The sequence below is a fragment of the Oreochromis niloticus genome, linkage group LG7 (genome assembly GCF_001858045.2).
Source record: "Oreochromis niloticus isolate F11D_XX linkage group LG7, O_niloticus_UMD_NMBU, whole genome shotgun sequence".
Taxonomy (NCBI): domain Eukaryota; kingdom Metazoa; phylum Chordata; class Actinopteri; order Cichliformes; family Cichlidae; genus Oreochromis; species Oreochromis niloticus.
In genome coordinates, this window is record NC_031972.2 from 13957263 (window position 1) to 13976530 (window position 19268).

General features: G+C 40.9%; 1 protein-coding gene across 2 annotated transcripts in view; it reads right to left on the reverse strand.

Moving 5' to 3' along the window:
- LOC100706137 (electrogenic sodium bicarbonate cotransporter 1) overlaps window positions 1-19268 on the reverse strand; it is a 34211-nt gene that overhangs the window by 2183 nt on the left and 12760 nt on the right. The window contains exons 4-25 of one of the 2 annotated variants that reach the window (XM_003449651.5): window positions 17725-17857; window positions 15708-15868; window positions 15434-15613; window positions 14449-14525; window positions 13397-13554; window positions 13217-13304; window positions 12208-12362; window positions 11198-11314; window positions 10887-11061; window positions 9260-9393; window positions 8105-8367; window positions 7366-7418; window positions 7014-7199; window positions 6412-6525; window positions 5810-5971; window positions 4909-5087; window positions 3929-4001; window positions 3136-3204; window positions 928-1101; window positions 668-832; window positions 445-541; window positions 75-148 (exon numbers count right to left, since the gene is read on the reverse strand). In XM_003449651.5, coding sequence (XP_003449699.1) covers window positions 105-148; window positions 445-541; window positions 668-832; window positions 928-1101; window positions 3136-3204; window positions 3929-4001; window positions 4909-5087; window positions 5810-5971; window positions 6412-6525; window positions 7014-7199; window positions 7366-7418; window positions 8105-8367; window positions 9260-9393; window positions 10887-11061; window positions 11198-11314; window positions 12208-12362; window positions 13217-13304; window positions 13397-13554; window positions 14449-14525; window positions 15434-15613; window positions 15708-15868; window positions 17725-17857 — 2957 coding nt within the window. In that variant the 3' untranslated portion in view covers window positions 75-104. The remainder of the gene's footprint in view (window positions 1-74; window positions 149-444; window positions 542-667; window positions 833-927; window positions 1102-3135; window positions 3205-3928; window positions 4002-4908; window positions 5088-5809; window positions 5972-6411; window positions 6526-7013; window positions 7200-7365; window positions 7419-8104; window positions 8368-9259; window positions 9394-10886; window positions 11062-11197; window positions 11315-12207; window positions 12363-13216; window positions 13305-13396; window positions 13555-14448; window positions 14526-15433; window positions 15614-15707; window positions 15869-17724; window positions 17858-19268) is intronic. The other variant, XM_025909021.1, reaches the window with a different exon arrangement.

A 19268-nucleotide genomic window follows, 5' to 3' on the forward strand; every position in this document is an offset into this window, starting at 1 on the left:
ACATAGTGTGTAATACTTGTGCATTTTGAGTTTTGAATGTACAAATATTCAAATGACAGCAGGTTGTCACTTACTTATCCACAGGCGGAGAGAAAAAGTAGTGCTCAGCACGGTGAATGGGGGTGAAGGAAAGTCGACGATGGAGGTCCTGGCGGGGGAAAAAAATATGACAGAAAAACTTTTTATAACATCAATCAATCGATCATGAATTTCAAGTAGTGAGGGGGGGAGAAAAGCAAGTACCGCAAAGCTGCTTTTAGTGTTAAAAGCCCAAATGGGCTGCTCAGAGAAGCATTAGAAACAGACAGGAAAGCATGCTGATCTTTAAAGATGTTAAATGTCATATGAGTGAAATGCAAGAGGGCTAGCATGACAAGAAAAGGAAGCCTTTAGTTGGAGCGGCCCTTTGAAGTTAAAGCAAAGCAAATCCTGACTAGTACTCACTATCCAAAGATTTATCTCCCAACATGGGCTCCTGTTCCATCATATCCATAGAGATTTTTATACTGGGGATATTATTTGCATGGTAGGGGTAGTCAGACTGTGGGAGGAGGGAATGAGAACATTAACACTCATGGATTGCTTTGATGTGGGGAACTAGATGATAACGGTTTAATGAAACTGTATCATGCCTTTCTTTTTTGAACGCATAAGGACATTTACTTACAAATTCAATTTCACTGTCAATGCTTCCCTTCTTCTTGTTTTTCTTTTTCTTCTCATCTTCTTTCTTCTTCTTGTCTTTCTCTGGGATGACATCATCCAGGTAGCTGAGGTCATGCTGGGAGAACAAGTAGTCCATTCCTTTGCGAACAGCAACCAATGCCAAAACCTTATAAAGAGAGGAAAAGTTTGAATCAATGAAATGTTCAGGGCAAATTACAGAGCTCTGTGCACTTGTGACTGGTCACATCAGCTTTGCCTCACCATGACAGGGAAAATGATGGCAGCAACAGTAGATTTGAGGACCCACAGGAAGGCCAAGCACAGGGCCTGGATGAAAGTAAAGAGGTGGATGCGTCTCTGAGGAACGTGCCGCAGGTAGATCAGGTCCGGCTGGTGCTTGGCAGGCATGAGGAGCAGCTGCAAGCGATCCATGAACTGGATCAAGGAAACAGATAAAAAGTTCAGTAGGTTAAGAGATCGGACATGCTGCAGTTAGAACCTGGAAAACAATTCAGAGATTTTATACTCCTATATGACTTTTCGTTTTCCGATTTTGGCTGATACTCTGAGACAGCAGTGCTACGCAGTCAGTTTTTTCCTAGTGAAATATCCAATAATGTACCAAAGTATAATGTAAACCAAGTATTGATAAATTACCTCCGCCAAGGAGGTTATGTTTTTGGTAACGCTTTCATCCAGTCCATCTGTAAACTCAATAGTTAAAAAAATCTTGAATGAATTTCCATCAAACTTTGTAGAGATGTAGATTAGACTCATATTAAGAATCTGTGAAAGTTTGATTTACATCACCAACGTCTTCAAGGTCAACTTAATAATTTATGGGTTGAAAAATGACAAAAAGCAACTATGATTCTTACAAGTGTGGTGTTTGTTGTCAACATATAAGTATGATAACAATATTTAAAATATCCGGTCACACTTCCCTCTGACCTCTCCTTCATGGTCAATAGATTGAGCTGAAGGTCAAAGTGGTAATACTGATGATTGAGAGAGCTATTTAAAACTGTGTTTCTTACTGGTATGGTTTATACTGTATTCACAACAGTGAGGACTCTAAATATCACACTACTTTGGGTGTCTGACCGCTCCCTCAAGGTCAAATCAAGGAAAACCTTCATAAAAATGTATTTTATCTTTGAAACTATGCTTACATCATTTACAACATCGGGGAACATTTGATACTGGTATATGGAGATTCTTAATCTCACATTATATTTTCCCGTATACTCTCATATACTATTTATACTATCACATTACACTGTCAAGAGAAAGAGATTAAGCTGCCTAGTTAGTCAGAAATATATGCTCTAATGATATTAAGCTCAAGTTATTCATCTCCACTTATTTACAAATCAATATCCATGTTCCATTACCTACTCCTACATGTGTAATCAAAGTAAACATCTTTCACGTTATCCTAAAGTAAATAGTACCCAGAGAGGGAGCTACTTCGGCAGAGGTTTGCACTCTCAGAGTGGTCCATCCATCCATTCACTTCCGCTTATCCTATTCAGGGTCGCGGGGGGCGCTGGAGCCTATCCCAGCTGTCATAGGGCGAGAGGCAGGGTACACCCTGGACAGGTTGCCAGTCTTGCCAGGGCTAACACACAGAGACAGACAACCATTCGCGCTCACATTCACACCTATGGGCAATTTGGATTAATCAATTAACCTGTCCCCACAAACTGCATGTCTTTGGACTGTGGGAGGAAGCCGGAGTACCCGGAGGGAATCCACGCAAACACGGGGAGATCATGCAAACTCCACACAGAAAGACCCCAGCCTGATGGTGGAATTGAACTCAGGACCTTCTTGCTATGCGGCAACAGTGCTAACCACCGTGCTGGCATCTCTCAGAGTGGTTCTTTTTAAAAAATATTATTGGCATTAAGGACAATAAAATACTTTAATTTCCACCTTTTAAGCCTATTAAACAAACTCTTTTTATTAATAAATAATTATAATGTTTCTTTTCAAAGTTGCAAACCTAAAGGAATTATTTATTTTGGATTGAAGAATTTAAATGATATGAAAGATTTTGAAAATTAGGATTTCTTTTCTAATGATAAATTAGAAATATTTTTTAACATAAAAAATTACTGCCAAAAAAAAAAAAAAATCAATCTTGTTTCAAATTTTTACAATAAGTAAATGACACAATTAATACATCAGCAGAATACATTATTTGTATAGTTAGTGTGGACGCTAGCTAGAAAAATAATGTATTAAACTGTACAAATTCCAATGACAACTTTTTGAGAGTCTGTTCATTCTGTTTTATTTGTTCTTTGTGCTCTGGTTTAAATGTTATTACTTCTTTTCTTAATAAAACACAAAAAGAAATTTATCATATTTTAATTATTACGTGTGCTATGTTTTTTTTCCAAGCAACCCACCCAACACTGGGTGGGTTGCTTGGAAGGTAGTGAACAGGGCAAATCGACTCACCTGGACACCATTGAGCGATGCCACACCCATGTAGAGGAACACACCATAGAGCACTGGCATGGGAATGAACTGAAGAACACAGAACACAGTAAAAAAGATATTAATGTTACATGTGTGACTGTGACTTTAAAAAAAAAGAAAGAAAAAAAAGAGGAAACAGAAACATGCGTATCAAAGCTACCCTCTCAGAAGAAACGACTTCTTTTGGCTCACACTGCTTAGTTAAAAATAGTCCACAAGAAGCTTTTCTAAGAATGTTCTTTTTACTGAGCTACCAGTGTGACCGGGCTTTTAGCTTGCACAGGACTGAGAATTACCTGCTCCTAGATCAGCGTAAAGTAATATAAAAAATATAAAATATATGAAAAGAAATTGCTGAAATGAGGCAACTTAGAGCAAAAATTGAAAAATACATGAAAATTTTTTATTTTATGCCACTATAATACGGTTCACGGCAAAGACAAAATGCTATTTCTGAGAATCAGAAACACAGTATAGAAAATCCCCTCAAGGGGGAGTACCAGCTCAAAAATCTCCTCTCAGAGTCTTCACAGCTTATGGGCAGCTCAACAAAGAAATGGAAATTTGAGAAGCTGAGCTGCTGCAACTGGAGCTTAAGCCCTGATGCACATTCTTATTTCACAACAAATTAGGAGCTTCTATAGCTGAAGTAATCGGATGAATAAAAGACTTGAAATTATTTAACATTTAAGAGGGAAGACAGGAGTTTGTCCTAAAACGGGCGGACAGTAATCCATAATTCCACGGAAGAATTAAGAAGTTGGAGCACTACCTTGAGGATAGGAGCCATGAAGACAGAGAGTCCCGTCAAGATGAACACGAAGATACCAGTGACTCGCTGTTCCCTGAATTAGAGGGGGAAACGTCACACAGATTAATCAGCCGATCTGATTCGAAGAAGTTTAAACTTTTGTTGTTTTAGTATGTTTATTATTCCCCTAGGCAAAATTCACAAAAGACAGCATGGCATCGACATCATGCACACACCTTTTTGATCATCCGTGTGCTGGAGCTTCACGTCTAATGGTTGCATATGCAAAAGTTACAGTTGGTAAAAACAATGAGCATGATAAATCTAAACGGTTCACACTCCAATCAGTTAACCACAGGGAGGAAATCCCTGTCATCAGCTATACAAATCCACGATGATACAGTCTTTGCAGACTTTGTAATAAAAAATAAACTTTTTCCTGACCTCCAACTCGCTGACAAGTTTGTTTCGTTTTCATTTTTTCAATGAAGTCATTCTCCCTAAAGAACTGAAGGAGTATTTATATCTGTGTGTACACACAGAGAGCTCTGTGTAGATTTACCCCTTTCTGTCATTTTCCAAGACTGTTTTCTCTCTTTCTATGTTCTTTTGTTCCTTCCTGACTGTCTAATTCATGATTAATTGAATCTTTCCATTTCCTCCCCTCCTTCTGTTGTTGCTGGAGAGTAATTGCCTTTTTGGATAAAATGATTTTTCCTTTTCTAAAGAAAGGACTATGCATGCAGCAGGTATTTTTCGCAGTGTGTGCGTATGTGTTACTGCAAACAGCATTATGCAACCCACCTGAGTGATTTCTTTCTTCTTTTTTTTTTTTTTTTAAATCACTTCAATCTAAAATGAATGCAATTAACTAGCTAGTACAATCAAATACTAACAGTGCTCTGGGAAAACTGAGACACCTTTGTTCGAGACCACCATGCCAGAATGAATTTAATTGTTAAGTGACGTCAACACAGCGTCCAGCAGCTGCTTTAACTCACCTGACACCCAGGAATTTAGGCTGCTCTCCGGGAGCAGAAGTCTGAGTCTCCATTTTCAGAGAGTCGATGTGGGCGATGGAAATGACAGTGGCAGCCACATACCATGGCAGGCCCATGAAAGAGCAGATCACTATCAGGATGGCCACCCAGAACAGGTCCAAGTGATAACCTGCCCCTTTCTAACAGGAGACAAAAAATAATATAACAAGTGGTTCCCACACTCCAGATATTAAACAAATCATGTGCGGCTGCAATAGTGTACTGTAGCCCAATAGTGTGATCAGAGCACACGGAGCGTCACATATTAATAATATATCAGGAAGTCTGGGAATATATGTATACAATTAGACAAATATAATGCAGTGCAAATTACTACAATTGACTGTTTAATCCAGAAACAGATAAGGAATAAAAGGTATTTCATTGCATGTCATTCCTGGTACTGCAGGTAAGATACATTTCTAGACTCTTTTATCACTGCTGCTCTGTGGCTTTTTGTTCAGTCCAGTCTTAGTTTACTGTTGGAGTCTTCTTATTGTTGTTTGATACTTGATATTTTGATTTTGGCTTCCTGTGTCCATTTTTAACTAGTCTTTTATGTACCATTCATTGGATTTTCATGGTCAACATTTTTGTCTTATATCCCTTCATCCTCCTGACTTTGTGTATTCTTCTGATCTTTATAAACTTGTCCTGAAAAGAAATTCACTGACAAGTTCTTGTTGTCATTTCATGAAACTTGGCTTTAGCTATTGATGCTTTGGCTGTCCTGCACTTTGGTTTTAAATGTGCTACAGAAATAAAAATTTACATACTTAGTTTGGATTATTTTCTGTTCTTTTTTATTACTGAACGTATTCAATCATTTCATTCTTCTTAAGCCTTCAGATGGTGCACCAACCTTAAGTTTGTGCTCTTTCCTGTTGACAATTACAGCGGTGATCTGTTGGTCCATGAATATCAGAATGGTGACAACCAGAGCAGGAAGTGCAGCTGCTAGGTACACCCACCAAGGGTTTCCTCCAAAAGGAGGAACAAACCAGCCCCTCAGTGGACTTGTGGGCTATGGGAAAATTAAGAAAAAAAAAAAAAGACTGTTAAAAACACTGGAGACAGACTATCCAAACCCCGATATCATCTCAAAAAGATTACACATCTGAAATTACCGGTGCATTGTTACATGACAGAAAAACAGTGAATTAAGACTCTGTGATCAAACAAAGGTAGCTCTGTTCTTGCAATTTAAAGTTGCAACTCGAAGAGCGCCTTTATGTTCTCACATCCCCTATAATCAAGCTCTGTGTCCTCCTGGGTGTGCTACAAAGAAAAGCATTATGCTTGGATTTGGAAGAATTACACAGGCTTTCTTGCCGAAACATCATTCATTATAGGTGTAATCGGAGGAAAGAGCACCACTGAAAGACAATTCAGTCAATGATTTCAAAACGTCACAATGAAATGAGGACTTTCTAGTACACTGGCAAACTTCCGGGAGATGCGTACCTTGAATTCACTTGGCACTAAGAGCTTTGGAGTCTCCACACCAACTAAGGCATCCACGCCGCAGAAGAGGAGGATGGCCAAGATGATCGCAAAGTCACTGATGAGCTTCCTCACCTAGAAAGAGGGGGACACATTTAAGGAGGGTTTGACAGTGTCTTAGAGTTTGTGGGGCTGGAAGTATTGAAAAAAAAAAAGTGTGCTGACCCTTTTCTTTGTGTGCTGAAAGAAAAAAAAAAAAGGCAGGCAAGCAAACACAGCTTGACAGACAATTGCACACTCTCACGTCCAGTTAACTTAACAAGCACGGCTTTAGACTTTGGAGAATAAACCGGAGCACCTGGAGAAACCCACACAGGCACAGGGAGAAAATGCAAACTCCACAAAGAAAGACCTCCATGCCAACCAAGATGCACTTTTAAAAAAAAAAAAAAAACGACTTCTTCACTCTCAATAAACACCAATCAATAATTTTAAGTAAAATGCAACTGAAACATATAAAAATGTGTTCACATATTAAGTAATCGGGAAATCTGGGAAAATATGCACCACGACCCTGGCTAAAACTCATGGACATGTGGAAAAGCGATGTGATCGTCACTCACTTGGGTGGGGAAGAAGCGGCTGGTCTTGAACTTCTTCAGAGACATGGAGCAGGTGTAGGTCCCAAGGAACAAAATGAAAGACATCAGGGTGATGTCAGGCATGTAGCCACAGCTTTGTCCAACTAACTGTCCTCCATACTTCATACACTGCTCCTTGGTCAGAGATGCCCAGGTAGCATTTACTGGCTGGAGTGAAAAAAGGCAGAAACAGAAAAGAACAAAACAGTTATCAGTTTCAAACCTCCCCCCCCCCCCCCCCAAAAAAATGCCCAAAGGAAGAAAAAAAACAAAAAACAGCTTTTGAAGCAGTGAATTCTGACTCATTGTTACTGAACACAAGGGCACTACATACCAGACCAGTACTGTTTGTCAGGGCAGATAGATCAAAGAGTTCTGACGAGTTGCCTAGTGAAGAAACAACATAATATCTTATCACTAAAACAAGAAAACGTCTTCTAATAAATGCATTTGCCATTTTAAATCCGTGTCAAAGAATATTGGCAAGTCACGCGACACAAAAACAGTGTCTCAGCAGTGCTGAGAAAGCGATATCTACAGGGTCACACATTCTGCTATCCTTTGTCATTTGCACTGTAAAGAAAAAAAATAAATAAATAAACTTAAATCTAAATTAAAAGACAAAGTAATCCAACACAAAAACCATATATGACTATTCAACTTTCAGCATCACATGGTATCATCGTTCCTAAAACTCTAAGGCAAGGGTATCAAACATCAGGCCTGGGGGAGCAAAACTGGCGCAGTAAAGACTCAAGTGCAGGAGGGGAATACGTTTTTTTACTTTTAACTCTAAAGACCTCACCCCGACATTCATTCATTCATATTACATCAAAGTAATAGGTAAGCAAATAAATAACAAAAACCTTTGTTTTTTTACTACTATATTTAAAAATCCTTTTAGATAAAAGTGGGCTGTATGTGGCTCATGATGTACAGTGAGTAATCCCTGCTTTAAAAGAAGCCCAAAATTCAGGCAAAAGATGGTTCAGAACAGAGTGGAGGTATACCACTGCTAATGTTAAAGGTAAAACTCTTCCTCTGCAGCAGCAGCAATAATAAGGACTACGCACCAGGCATGCAGCGGCAGTCGTACTGAGTGACGAGGTTGGGATCATAATCCGTGTTGATCGGGTGGTAGTGGGCCAGCTTTATCATCTTCTTGAAAGCATCGTAGATGAAAATGAAGCTGATGAGTGCCGAAAAGCCTTCCTCTGTGAAGCGTGTGAAGTACTGCACCAGGAAGCTGGCGTCTGTGGCGACCAGCGCCAGACAGAACATGGCCGCCCACAGGCCGATCCACAACCGGAATTCAAGGTAGTCGAAGCCGTTGTCTCTGAGGGAGAGGATACATTTCACACAGAGTGAGCAAGGGAACTCCTACATCTCAATATTTTATTTTACAATCCACCCAAGAATTCACAGCACTTTCAGAAAATACAAGGCGCTCAGAGGTATATAAATATTGCTCTGGGGTCCTCCAAGGGAAAACAGCAGCAGGTTTTTCTCTTTATTGCAGCTGTAGGATAACATGCATCCACAACAGCTGTAGTGAGCAGCTGCCACTGACTCAGCAACAGTTGACTCGAAGCACGAAAACATTGAGAGGGCACAGGCGCCACAACACTCTTCAGTCACAGCGTAAAATTAAATGAGAGTGAATTATTAATAATGGAACATATGCAGCGTGGTGTTTTTGGTAACGCTAGAAGACTCCTTTGGGGGTAAGAGAGACAGTGTAGTTGGAAGGAAGTGAGAGTAGGCAGTTTTTAATACCCTTGAACTGAGGTGAAATGACATTTTATCCCCACAATAACGTATATCTAAAATTTAAGCACTGCTATCACACCATCATGGCGTGTCCTTGCTGCTCTCATCTTCCACATAGTCGGGACAGGAAGCGGAAGGCAAAACAGATGAAAGCTCATAAACACAATCATTTATTACCAGTAAGTGCAAAAATAAATAAAAAGTTCCAGTGAAGCAACCTTTGACCCAAAGTCACCAGCCTACTACTAAATGTGAGTAATCTCCCTGAATTCCTCGTGCTTATATTTTTAACTTTTCTTGTAGTGGTCACAATGATCTTTATAAACACACACACAGCATCTGTTCTTTGGGGACAGACTGTAATCTATAAATATCTGCCACAGTCTACTGCTGCTGTTTTTGACCTCTGTTTAACCCTTGTGTGCAGCAAAGTGACTTTTTAGCCGTGAAATACTCACTTGCTGAAACTAAAGAGGAGCCTTTCGAAGACTAGCACCGGTCCGGTGCTGCTGAGAATAGTCAGGGGCTGACCAGCCAGCAGACAGAACACTGCTCCCGTCAGTGCTGTTCCAAGGAAGCTTTCCAGCACTCCCTACGACAAGGTACATGCAAGGGGGGGGGGAAGAAGAATGAGACCTTTACATACAACACTTCTCAGAATATTCTACATATTCTGCATCCTTTCTCATTTTATTCCCCATTAATTATTGCGTAATTCCTACTTACTCACACGGGAATAGTGTTTTCCCCACACACAGCTGCAGTTCTGGTCAATCAGGACAGGCCTGTTTAGTTTCCCTTCACGTTGTTTTTTTTCTTTTTCTTTTAACACTTTTTTTTTTTAAAGCAACTTGCACTGGATGAAAAGCTAATAATGACAATGCTGTAGCAGTGAGCATACATGGGGAATGGTCCCGCGATGGCAGGGATTCCCTCTGTTGAGTGGGAAGGCTTAGCGACGCAGGAGTATTGAGGACCCACTGGTGGTAAGGGAGGGCCGGGTGGGGGAGTCATTAGAAACGCAGCCATGACGAGGCTACGGTGGCTGATTAATCTGGATCTGTAGTTATTTACAGCCCGGGCAAATCTCCTGAGGCTGGTGCTCCTCAGGTCTCTCTGTCACATGAGAGGCCAAAGAAAGCGGCTTCATCACCATTCAGCCTTTTATACTTCTACACCGTGCTGCGAGAGGCATCGGGGTGGATGCGGCAGGCGCTGTACGCCGACATATCACAATCATACGACGGTTCCTGCTAACAGCAGGTGTGACAGATGGATACAGAGTGAGCCTCTGAGCTCAACATTACCATGGCTTATCTGCTGCAGTGTCTTTTGTTAGTTTAAAGGTTTAAATCGATGATGACGGTGACAACAGCAAACACCGTGCAAATAAATTCCGTCTGAAGCTCATAAATGGACAGTGTTTGCTTACAGCAGACAGAAATATGTGCTACGAGAGTGAGAGGTAGAAGAATGCAAGAGACAAATCCCACACATGTGAGCTGAGACGAAATTTAGAGTTGCGCAAGGATTTGGGAAATCGAGACCGTTTATCATTGTTTATCAGCTCTTTAACCTTGTCACATTCACACTGTGCATGAGCAACAATAAGGGGCTTTAGTATTAGGCAGCTGAGAATCTCTTTGAAAATGTTGAAATAATAGACTGCTTCAAAACTGAGGAGTACACTGTGTGACACAATGTATCGGTGTAAACAGACAAGTAGCAACAAACAACAGTGAGGCAATCACATTGGCAGAAAAGCATAAATATAAAGTCAACAAAAAGCAGAAACACCAGCATTCCACAGAGCATCGCCGGAGAGCCACGGCTATGAGAAAGAAAAATACACATAAAAAGGAAATCGCACAATGCTGCAATGTTTTTGCTGAGATTTTTTGACTGATGAGACATCGGCAGGGAGCAAACACAAGCTTTTGAATCATCAGAGTCTGACTTTCTTCGTGTCACCGATAAAACACAAGCATGTCAAATTAGGCTCTAACGAAAGGTTTTAGCAGTCTTAGAAATGCCAGAGCGGTGTGAATGCTGGGTTTAAACACAAAGGGATGAGGGAGGTATTACCTGCATGTTTTCTGTAGCATCTCCAAGGAGACCTCCAAAGGTGATTGCATTGGTGACTGTGCCCAAATAAATGAACAAGATGGCAGACAGAGACTGGATGTTGAGCGCATCATAGAAGTCGCTGGCGAAAAAGGGCAATTTCCGCTTCACATCCAAGATGAGACCTCCACAAAACCTTCAAGTAGGAGACATTAAAGTTAGCAAGCACAATATAGTTCGCTTCGCGTATTCTTCCTCTGTGTTTTTCTTTCCTTTCGTTTTTTTTTTTTTTTTTTGTTTTTTTTTTAAATCTACAGTATTTTCACAATTACTTTCCAGTGCGCTGAAGCTCCTCTCCAACTTCGTGTCCTCCACCCCCTCCGTGTCCTGTGTCATGGGGAGTGTCGCCATTCATCTGAGGTGCCTCTAATCCGGTGTACATGTTCTTCCTTTAAAAAACCGAAAGCAAACAAATAAAAGCCCAAGCTTTCAGTTAACTCAAGCATGAAGATAAGATCGCAGGAATTCTGTCAAAAAGACACGCAAAAAATCATGGCAAATAAACCGTAAATATACACGCAACTGCATAATGCGTATATAATACAAGCTGCATACATTTTTATTTACAATAGTCATTAATCACTTTGTTAATCACATCGGTGAAATAAGAGATTATCTAAGGTTTGAGAGGAGAAGTAAGATTCTCAGTTTCTGATAAGGTTGACCTGCACTTGACCTGCAGCTTATGTTGAAACTTTTAAGGATCCTAGTTTGTTGTCAGTTTGCAGTCTTTAAAAAACTGCTAAACTTTGAGACAGTAGTAAGAAAAAAACTCCCTTTTAACAGGAAGAAACCTCCTACAGAACACAACCATCTGCCATGGTCTGTTGAGAGAAAGGAGAGAGGGCAAAAGGCTGTGTAAAAGAGCCAGAGATTAATAATAACTGCTGTTGGGTGGCATCTAAATACAGTGACACTCAATGCATGATAGGATGCACTGAGTCTCCCATGACACTCCAGTGCATTGAGTGCATTTCAGGATTCACTAAAGCCCACGTTCTCTTGATTTGCTGCTGCTCGCCCAACTTCCACAAAAAAAACAAAAAAACAAAACAGTGTTTTTGAGTCCCTTGGTGCTGATATACATATGGAAAGCCATGCAGACATCAGCACAGCACCAAAGTAGAAAAAAAATCATGTTGGACAAACATTAATACTGCCCAACCCCCCTTTTATTTTTACGTCTGCATAAATACGTCTATGTTCACATAACATTTTGTAGATTTAACAGATTTATGTGCAGCGACATCATTCATTGGGATTAGGTGGATTAGCAGCGGACCTCTTGTCTGAAGAAGGTAGGGACTTTGGTGGCTCTATCCTGATATCAGGGTCCCACTCGCCAGGGGGCAGGACAATGACCTCATCCAGGAACTCCTCGATACCAGCCAGCAGGTCCTGCCTGTCCTTTGCTTTATAAGCAATATCGTGGAATACCTGCCAGCACACAAACATAAGTGGAGCTTTAGTAACCAACAATTCACTGTGTCCCCCAACTCTAACAAAGTAGCATAACAAAATGTCCATAATATTCTAATTACCATGTACCCAAATAATGAATCAATATCTGTGCGTCTCACGAGCAGTGAAACAGGCATGCAGGATAGTACTACGAGGGGATGACTCAAAAACACAATCACCTGAGAACGGCTCATAAAGTTTTCATGGGAGTAAAGTTTAACTTGAGGAAATCCTGGAAAAACACTTCCTATCTCACCGTGTTTACTCGAGAGATATGCTGGAAAGAGCTGAGGCCTGTGGGAAATTGCCCGCCAGGTGATCTCAGGATTAAGAATGTTATGAGCTATCAGCTAACATTCCTGACAACACTGAGGCGTTAAGCCACGAGTGAAGCTACACAGCAGAGACACAGAGATGTTTAAAGGTGGAGCAGGTTAAAAAACCTGTCATTTTTCTTTGCATATGATCTGCTTATGCCAAAACAAACTTGGCTCAAAAAGTTTTAACACAGAGATTAACAATTAACCTCTCAGTTGGACAGGCCATTCATTCACTGAGACAATTAAATCATACAAGAAAAACAAAGACTTGGCTCCAAACACAATTGGCAACAGGAAGGGTTAACATTAATTTAATCAATGCAACTGGATAGCCCAAAACCATCATCTTAGGTTCACAACCAGTCAGAGGCTAGTTAAGTTCAATCTAATGTGTTAAAACCGTAAAACTCAAGTAGTCAATCAGTCTCCATTGTGGGTCATATTATTACAATCAGTTCAAAATTAGTCCACAAGAGAAAATAAACCAACAAATACGGAGTTACTTCATACCTCATCTGACATCAGGGTAGCGATGGCCCTTCCTATCTCATGATAGGATTTAGCTTTGCCCTTGGGACCCAAAAGGATGAAGAGAAATCTAAACAAAGATGAGAAAATGAGATGTGACAAAGTGAGAATCTCATAGACTTTGATCAGTGTTTCAAATTGGATGACCTTGGATGATTTTACCTTGTGGGCACAGGGACCTCAGTGAGTGCCCCAAGCATGACAGCCTGCTGCAGACGGACAAAAGCCACGAAGGGGGTTTCCAGGAAATCTACCTCCCCGACCAGCACGTTTGAAGCCTCAGCATCGCGGGGCAATTTTTTCATGAACTTATTCTTCAGCTGTAATCACAGAGGGGTGGGGGGTTGGGGGTTAAGGCAGGACTGAATTTTAACAATGTATGCAAAAATTTCCTCTTGTAAGAGTGAGCGGGGCATCATGTACATGCAAACCTAGTGGTGTGCTTTGTTGGTGTCAGTATAAGTGTGTAGGAACAGGCAGTACCTGCCCTTCCTTCAATTATGTGCTGAACAGCAGTTTGATTTTATGCCGTCCAATAAGCATACTTTACTACAGGGTACATCCTCAGTCTACACAACCCTCATTCTGGATTCATAGAGATCTAAACAGAGCCTGTAAAAACTTACGTCAACTAAGGGAGATGATTAACAAAACCCTTGTTAAAATCTTAAAGAAAAAAAGAAAGAAAGAAAAACAGACCATTTTGAACAATGTACAGTTTTATAAACAGATGCTTCAGGGTGATTTCAGTTACTGTTTAACTACTTCTGTGATTGCAGAAAAACTCAGACAATACAGCCCATTTACAGTTGTCATGAGTCACGGCGAAGAAAGAAACTACAGTGGATGACAGAAACTCACACGACAAAGACAGTAAGCTGTTGTTACTCAGACCAGAGAGAAGAATGGAAGGTGTCTTATTTATCAGCATCTGAGGCTCACATGTGTTACGCCCTCCACCTTGCAGTGCGAGAAAATCTGGGCGCTGCCATGGCTTAACTGCCAATTGTCTACACCTGACAAAGTGTGGATAAACACTAATAAAGCTAATGTTTCTACACACTCTGGGGTCAGTCTCCAGTCTATGTTGCAGCATGCTGAAGCACTCATACAGCCCAGTAGATGCCCTTTCTAAGTGCTGCTTTGTGAACCATTGACAGCGGTGGCGCGAAACCCATATGACTCTATGCGAATAACACATCCAAACGCATTACCTGATCTTTCTCTGGCTTATCAGAGAAGTCGCTCAGGCTGTTGGAGGTGAGGTTTCGGTGGGTGGTAGTTGGACTACCTGCAGAGAGGGGAGATTCTGTTAGGATCAAAGAGGACGCAGAACTTTAAAAAAAAAAAAAAAGATATTTTTGACTGAGAAAGAGGCTGAAAAGAGACGGAAACCTCACAAACAAGCTAAATGTGTCAGGGCTTAAGACTTAGGACAAATGTCAGACAGTCAGAGACAAGAGAGCGTGATAGATGTCTGCCTTGGGTCTGCTGTTTATACACGTAAATAGTTGTTTGAGCAACGGCTGGCAGACGACTGAGAATGTAAACTCTGGAACTGGGTTAGAAATTCTGCTGCTGACAATGGTGGAGAACATTAGTCTAGCACTATTTTATTTACAGCCAAATAAATATTTAGCTTTTGTCCACTACATATGCTTCCAGGCTGATTTCATAAATAAACACATTAAGGCTTTTTTTTTTGTTTTGTTTTTTTTTTTTAAAAACAGTCGACTTAATGAAACTTCAACAGTATTGCATCTTTTCCTCTCTAATTCATAATTGTGTATCTCCATTCACACAAGTCTTTCATGGGACTACATTCCAACAATGCTGCTTTCAGCTGGAGGGCTATGACCTCACTTACAGAGGTATCCCATGCTGGAGCTCCTCATGACCTCACATGGTTCCTCTGAGTCTTGTGTGTTTAAACAAGGTACAGGGTGCTCGAGGGGGTTGCGGGCTGTTGCACCCCAGATGCAGGAAGTCAGAAAGTACAGACCCCCGTGGGAGGAAAAAAAAGAGAGAAAAAGAGAAGTACAGTAAGATGGGGGGAGAGGAAGGAGAAACAGAAAGGAAAAGGGACAGGTTGGTGTTAGAAAAAGAAAAGCCTACAACAGTAGTTAAAGTTAAAAATGAATAGAAAAATGAGGAGAAAGTGTTTGAGTTGATAAGGAGAAATAAGAGTTTCTGTATTACCATTCTCCTGGCTAGAAAATAGCCTGCTTGCACTGGAAACAGTTTTGCCAATATCTGCAAGAGAGCGTAAGTTGGACTTCTTGGTCTGGTGCCGATGCTTCCTCAGCAAGGTGTATGCAACCTTCTCCTTCAGGTCCGGCTTCAATTGACCACTCTCAATCTGGCTGTCAGTGACCATTTCTGTTAGAGGGGATAGATTGAAAATCAAGAGTAAGTAGCAGTCGGGCTTTTCTAAACCTTCAGGAGCGCTTTCGATCTAGTCAACCTCACGCACCGACAATCTGCGTCAGGGAGGCGGCCTCCAGATCCAGCATGATCGTGCCCTTCTCGATAAAGGTTTTCAGTTCCATCAAACTATGCAAGGACAGCGTGGCCACATGAGGTTTGCTCCAGCGTTCACCTCCCTTCTCCACCTTCTCCTCAAACTTGATCCACCTGGTCAGAGTGTGAGAAAAAAAAAAGAAGAGGCAAAATATGCGTGAACCATAACGGAATTGGACAATCGACTGTGCTCAGATTCAGAAGAATGTACGATCCATCTTTTTTTTTTTTTTCTTCCTGCTGATGGGTTCCTGAAAGTTGAGGTCAAAATAATCAAAGGTAACGGAGGTTTAAAAATAAACAAAGGCGGCAAACAAATGGCGACAATATGGATTCTGTCCTCTTTACAAAACAGCAGTGCAATGTTTTGAAGTGGTCACAGTTCACAACGCATAAATGTGGGATGCAGAAGAGCGTAGAAATAAAAAATAAATCACTAGACTTTAGAAAGTGTACAATTCACTGGAATAGTGACAGCCTTCCGGCAACCTTTAGATCACACATTGCTCGGAAACGGCGTTCAAACAGGATCCCATATTAACGCTTCAACTTTGTTGCCACGCATAAGCTCTGCCTCGAAGGTAAGGCTCAGGACAAGGACTCTTTTTAATAATAATGCCTCAGATGTCACCACTACAAAGAACCATTCTCATGAGGCCCGGGGATGAAGTTTCCGCTGGGGATAGAGTATCTCTCTGGCTGGCTGCGGTCCACGTGTCTGTGACGGGCCCTCTCGCTGGGGAAAGAGCTTGGCCACGGAGACAATGCGAGTCCTAAGGAATTCACTTACATGTCCTTCCGTGTAACCCCATCGCTCTTTTTACAAAACGAGACAAAGAATCAGAAAAACACAACAGCTCCTTATCGTTGTTTCGATGCTTCTCAAAGAACGCTCCATAGACAAAGCTTGACACAACACTTATCTGTGCAAAAACTGACAAAAGGGGCTGAGATTTTTGAATTCACTGAATTTTTACTTGGTTACAGGCAAAGGAAGACCAAGTAATGGAAACGCAATGCTGAAGTACTTGAGGGGTCAGAGTGGGTGACATTAATCATTACTTCAGGATTACCTCAAATACTGAGTAGCTAATCAGTCTTAAATTTGATTTAATTGCTGTTCAGTGATCAGATTTAGTCAGAAAAGATGAACAAAGTTAAAGCGTTCTTGATGCTGTAAACCTGCTGGTTTGTTAGCTTCATAATGATAATAATAATAATAATAATAATAATAATAGCCACCACTGTGTATTATAAAGTACTACCTCCTAATCCATGACAAAGGCCAACCTTGGTAAGTTATACCAAGGAGGCACGTTCCCCCTCCATGTAATCAGTAGCACTGCTGCAAACAGGGTAAATGGGTCAAATCAGAGAAGGTCAGGTTTAAGATAGGATTTACTGATAGTCTTCTAGGAACATTTGAAAATAATAATCTTACACAAATGTTCTTTTATTAGAGAACAGAAACTAGTATAGGATTTTTAAAGCACTAACATTTTGCCGGTTCTCATTTGTAACCTTCCACAGCATTCCTTGAGTAGGACTTTAGCATCGCACAATGTTAGCTCGACTGTCTGCAATAACTGATGATTCCTTTGTAATACTGAACACCCCACAGGTGAATTAACAGAAATCCCCTGAACAAGGACATTAACAAGTTTAGTGATTCCACTTATACATGCCAAAAGTTCACATGTTCCTGTACACTTGAGGCCTGTTTTGATCATGTGGGAGTTGCTGCCTTTTCCGGGTCTCACAGAGCAGGTACTATGGATCTCGATCAGATAAGAGTAGACTGGGAGTTCACTAGGGCACTGCCTATTTCCCTATACACACAAAACATGATTATTTATAAGGGATTGTGTTCCAGTCACGGGATGGTGAGCCACTTCCCATAGCTCTTAAAGTGAAATGGGGGGGGGGGGGGGGGGTTATAAGCTGCAAGCACATTTGCCTTAGCAGCTCACCTGGCAGTTTCCTTCCACTCCATCTCCTGCCCGTCCACTTCCAGAAGCTCATCCAGCTCAGTGAAGAGCTGGGGAGGCGGTGGGCCATCATCCTCCTCTCCCAGGATAAACCGGATTCTCTCAGCAGGAGAAACTGCAAGCAGAAAGAATTGAGTCAGAGGACAAACAAATCAGCAGTGTAGTTGCTGTCATTGTGTGAAGCTACACAGATGCCTGCTGTGCAGAACTTCAGGTTTCCTGTGTAGGAAAGAAATTGCAGCTACACAGTCATGCACAGAATAGAAAGCTCAAACAGCTGACTGGTCTGACAATCTGGCATGCATCTGTCTGACATCAAAACAGTATTTTCTGTAAGCATGAGACCACAGTATATCTTGCATAGCAGACTCGTTTCCACTGCAAATGCTCAAAGATCATCTCTCACTGTTAGAGAAACATCAGAGGTTTTAATTACCATTCCAAACACCTGCAGCCTGGTTGGGATGTTACATAGTATGTGTATTAGCATTTCAAGTAGCTTTAAATATTTTGTGGGGGGCAGTTTGTGCTGCAAATAAGGTGAAAGCACATGACCCTGTAAAAAGAACAGTGTTATCTTAGCTGGAAGGAAACACTCTGACAACACATCCGCTTGAGGAAAATCTTTTCAGTAAAAAATACATTTTACTTCCTTCTGAGAAAGTTTACCAAGATGTTTTTTTTTTTTTAAATCAGCACACTCATGCATTGATAACCTCCACTGAATGTTCATCTTCTACTTCTAGTTCCCCATTTAGAAACATGAAGACCATGAAGGAATATGACATCAAGAAAGGTGCTGTGACCTCCACAGTAGGACAGCCTAGGCATATATATTTTTCTTTTTATTATTCATTATAAATTATGTAACCAGTGTTTATTTGTGCAAGTTATGATCTTGTTCTTATAACCAAAAATAAAGCGGTAATCTCCGGGTTTAACAAGAATCTTGACAAAATGAAATGTGAGAACTGCTTGTTCTTGTTAACTCTTCTGCGAAAGTTGTGCAACGATGAAGTAAGGCAACAAAGTGGAGGTCAAGAGCAAGACACAAGAGGCTATTTATGAAGGTGCCTTGATTTACTGTACCAGTCAGGATTCTCCAGGTTGACAGCTTAAGAACGTAACAGCGCCGGTAACCTTTTAATCCTGAAACAGCGCACCAAAGCTTAATTTAGATCGTTTGTTTTTAAAATAGTACAGATGAAACTGTTCTAATATAGACAGCACATCTAACAATAGGCCATTTGAAGGTTAAGATCAATGACTCAAAAGGGGCATGAAACACCTTTAGGATATCATGCGTATGGTTGTGAACCTTCAGCAAGGATGCAAAAAAAACCCAAAAAACCAAACAAAAAAAAGCACAGGAGATCCTCACACCCACAGGAACTTTCTGCTGTCCTTTTGCAAATATGACTTATTGACGCCATATGGTGTACAAAACACTCTTCGCCTCTCACGTCTCACAGGTGGTGTTATCAATGAAAACCAGGCCTTTGTTGTGGTTACACACAACTTTTGAG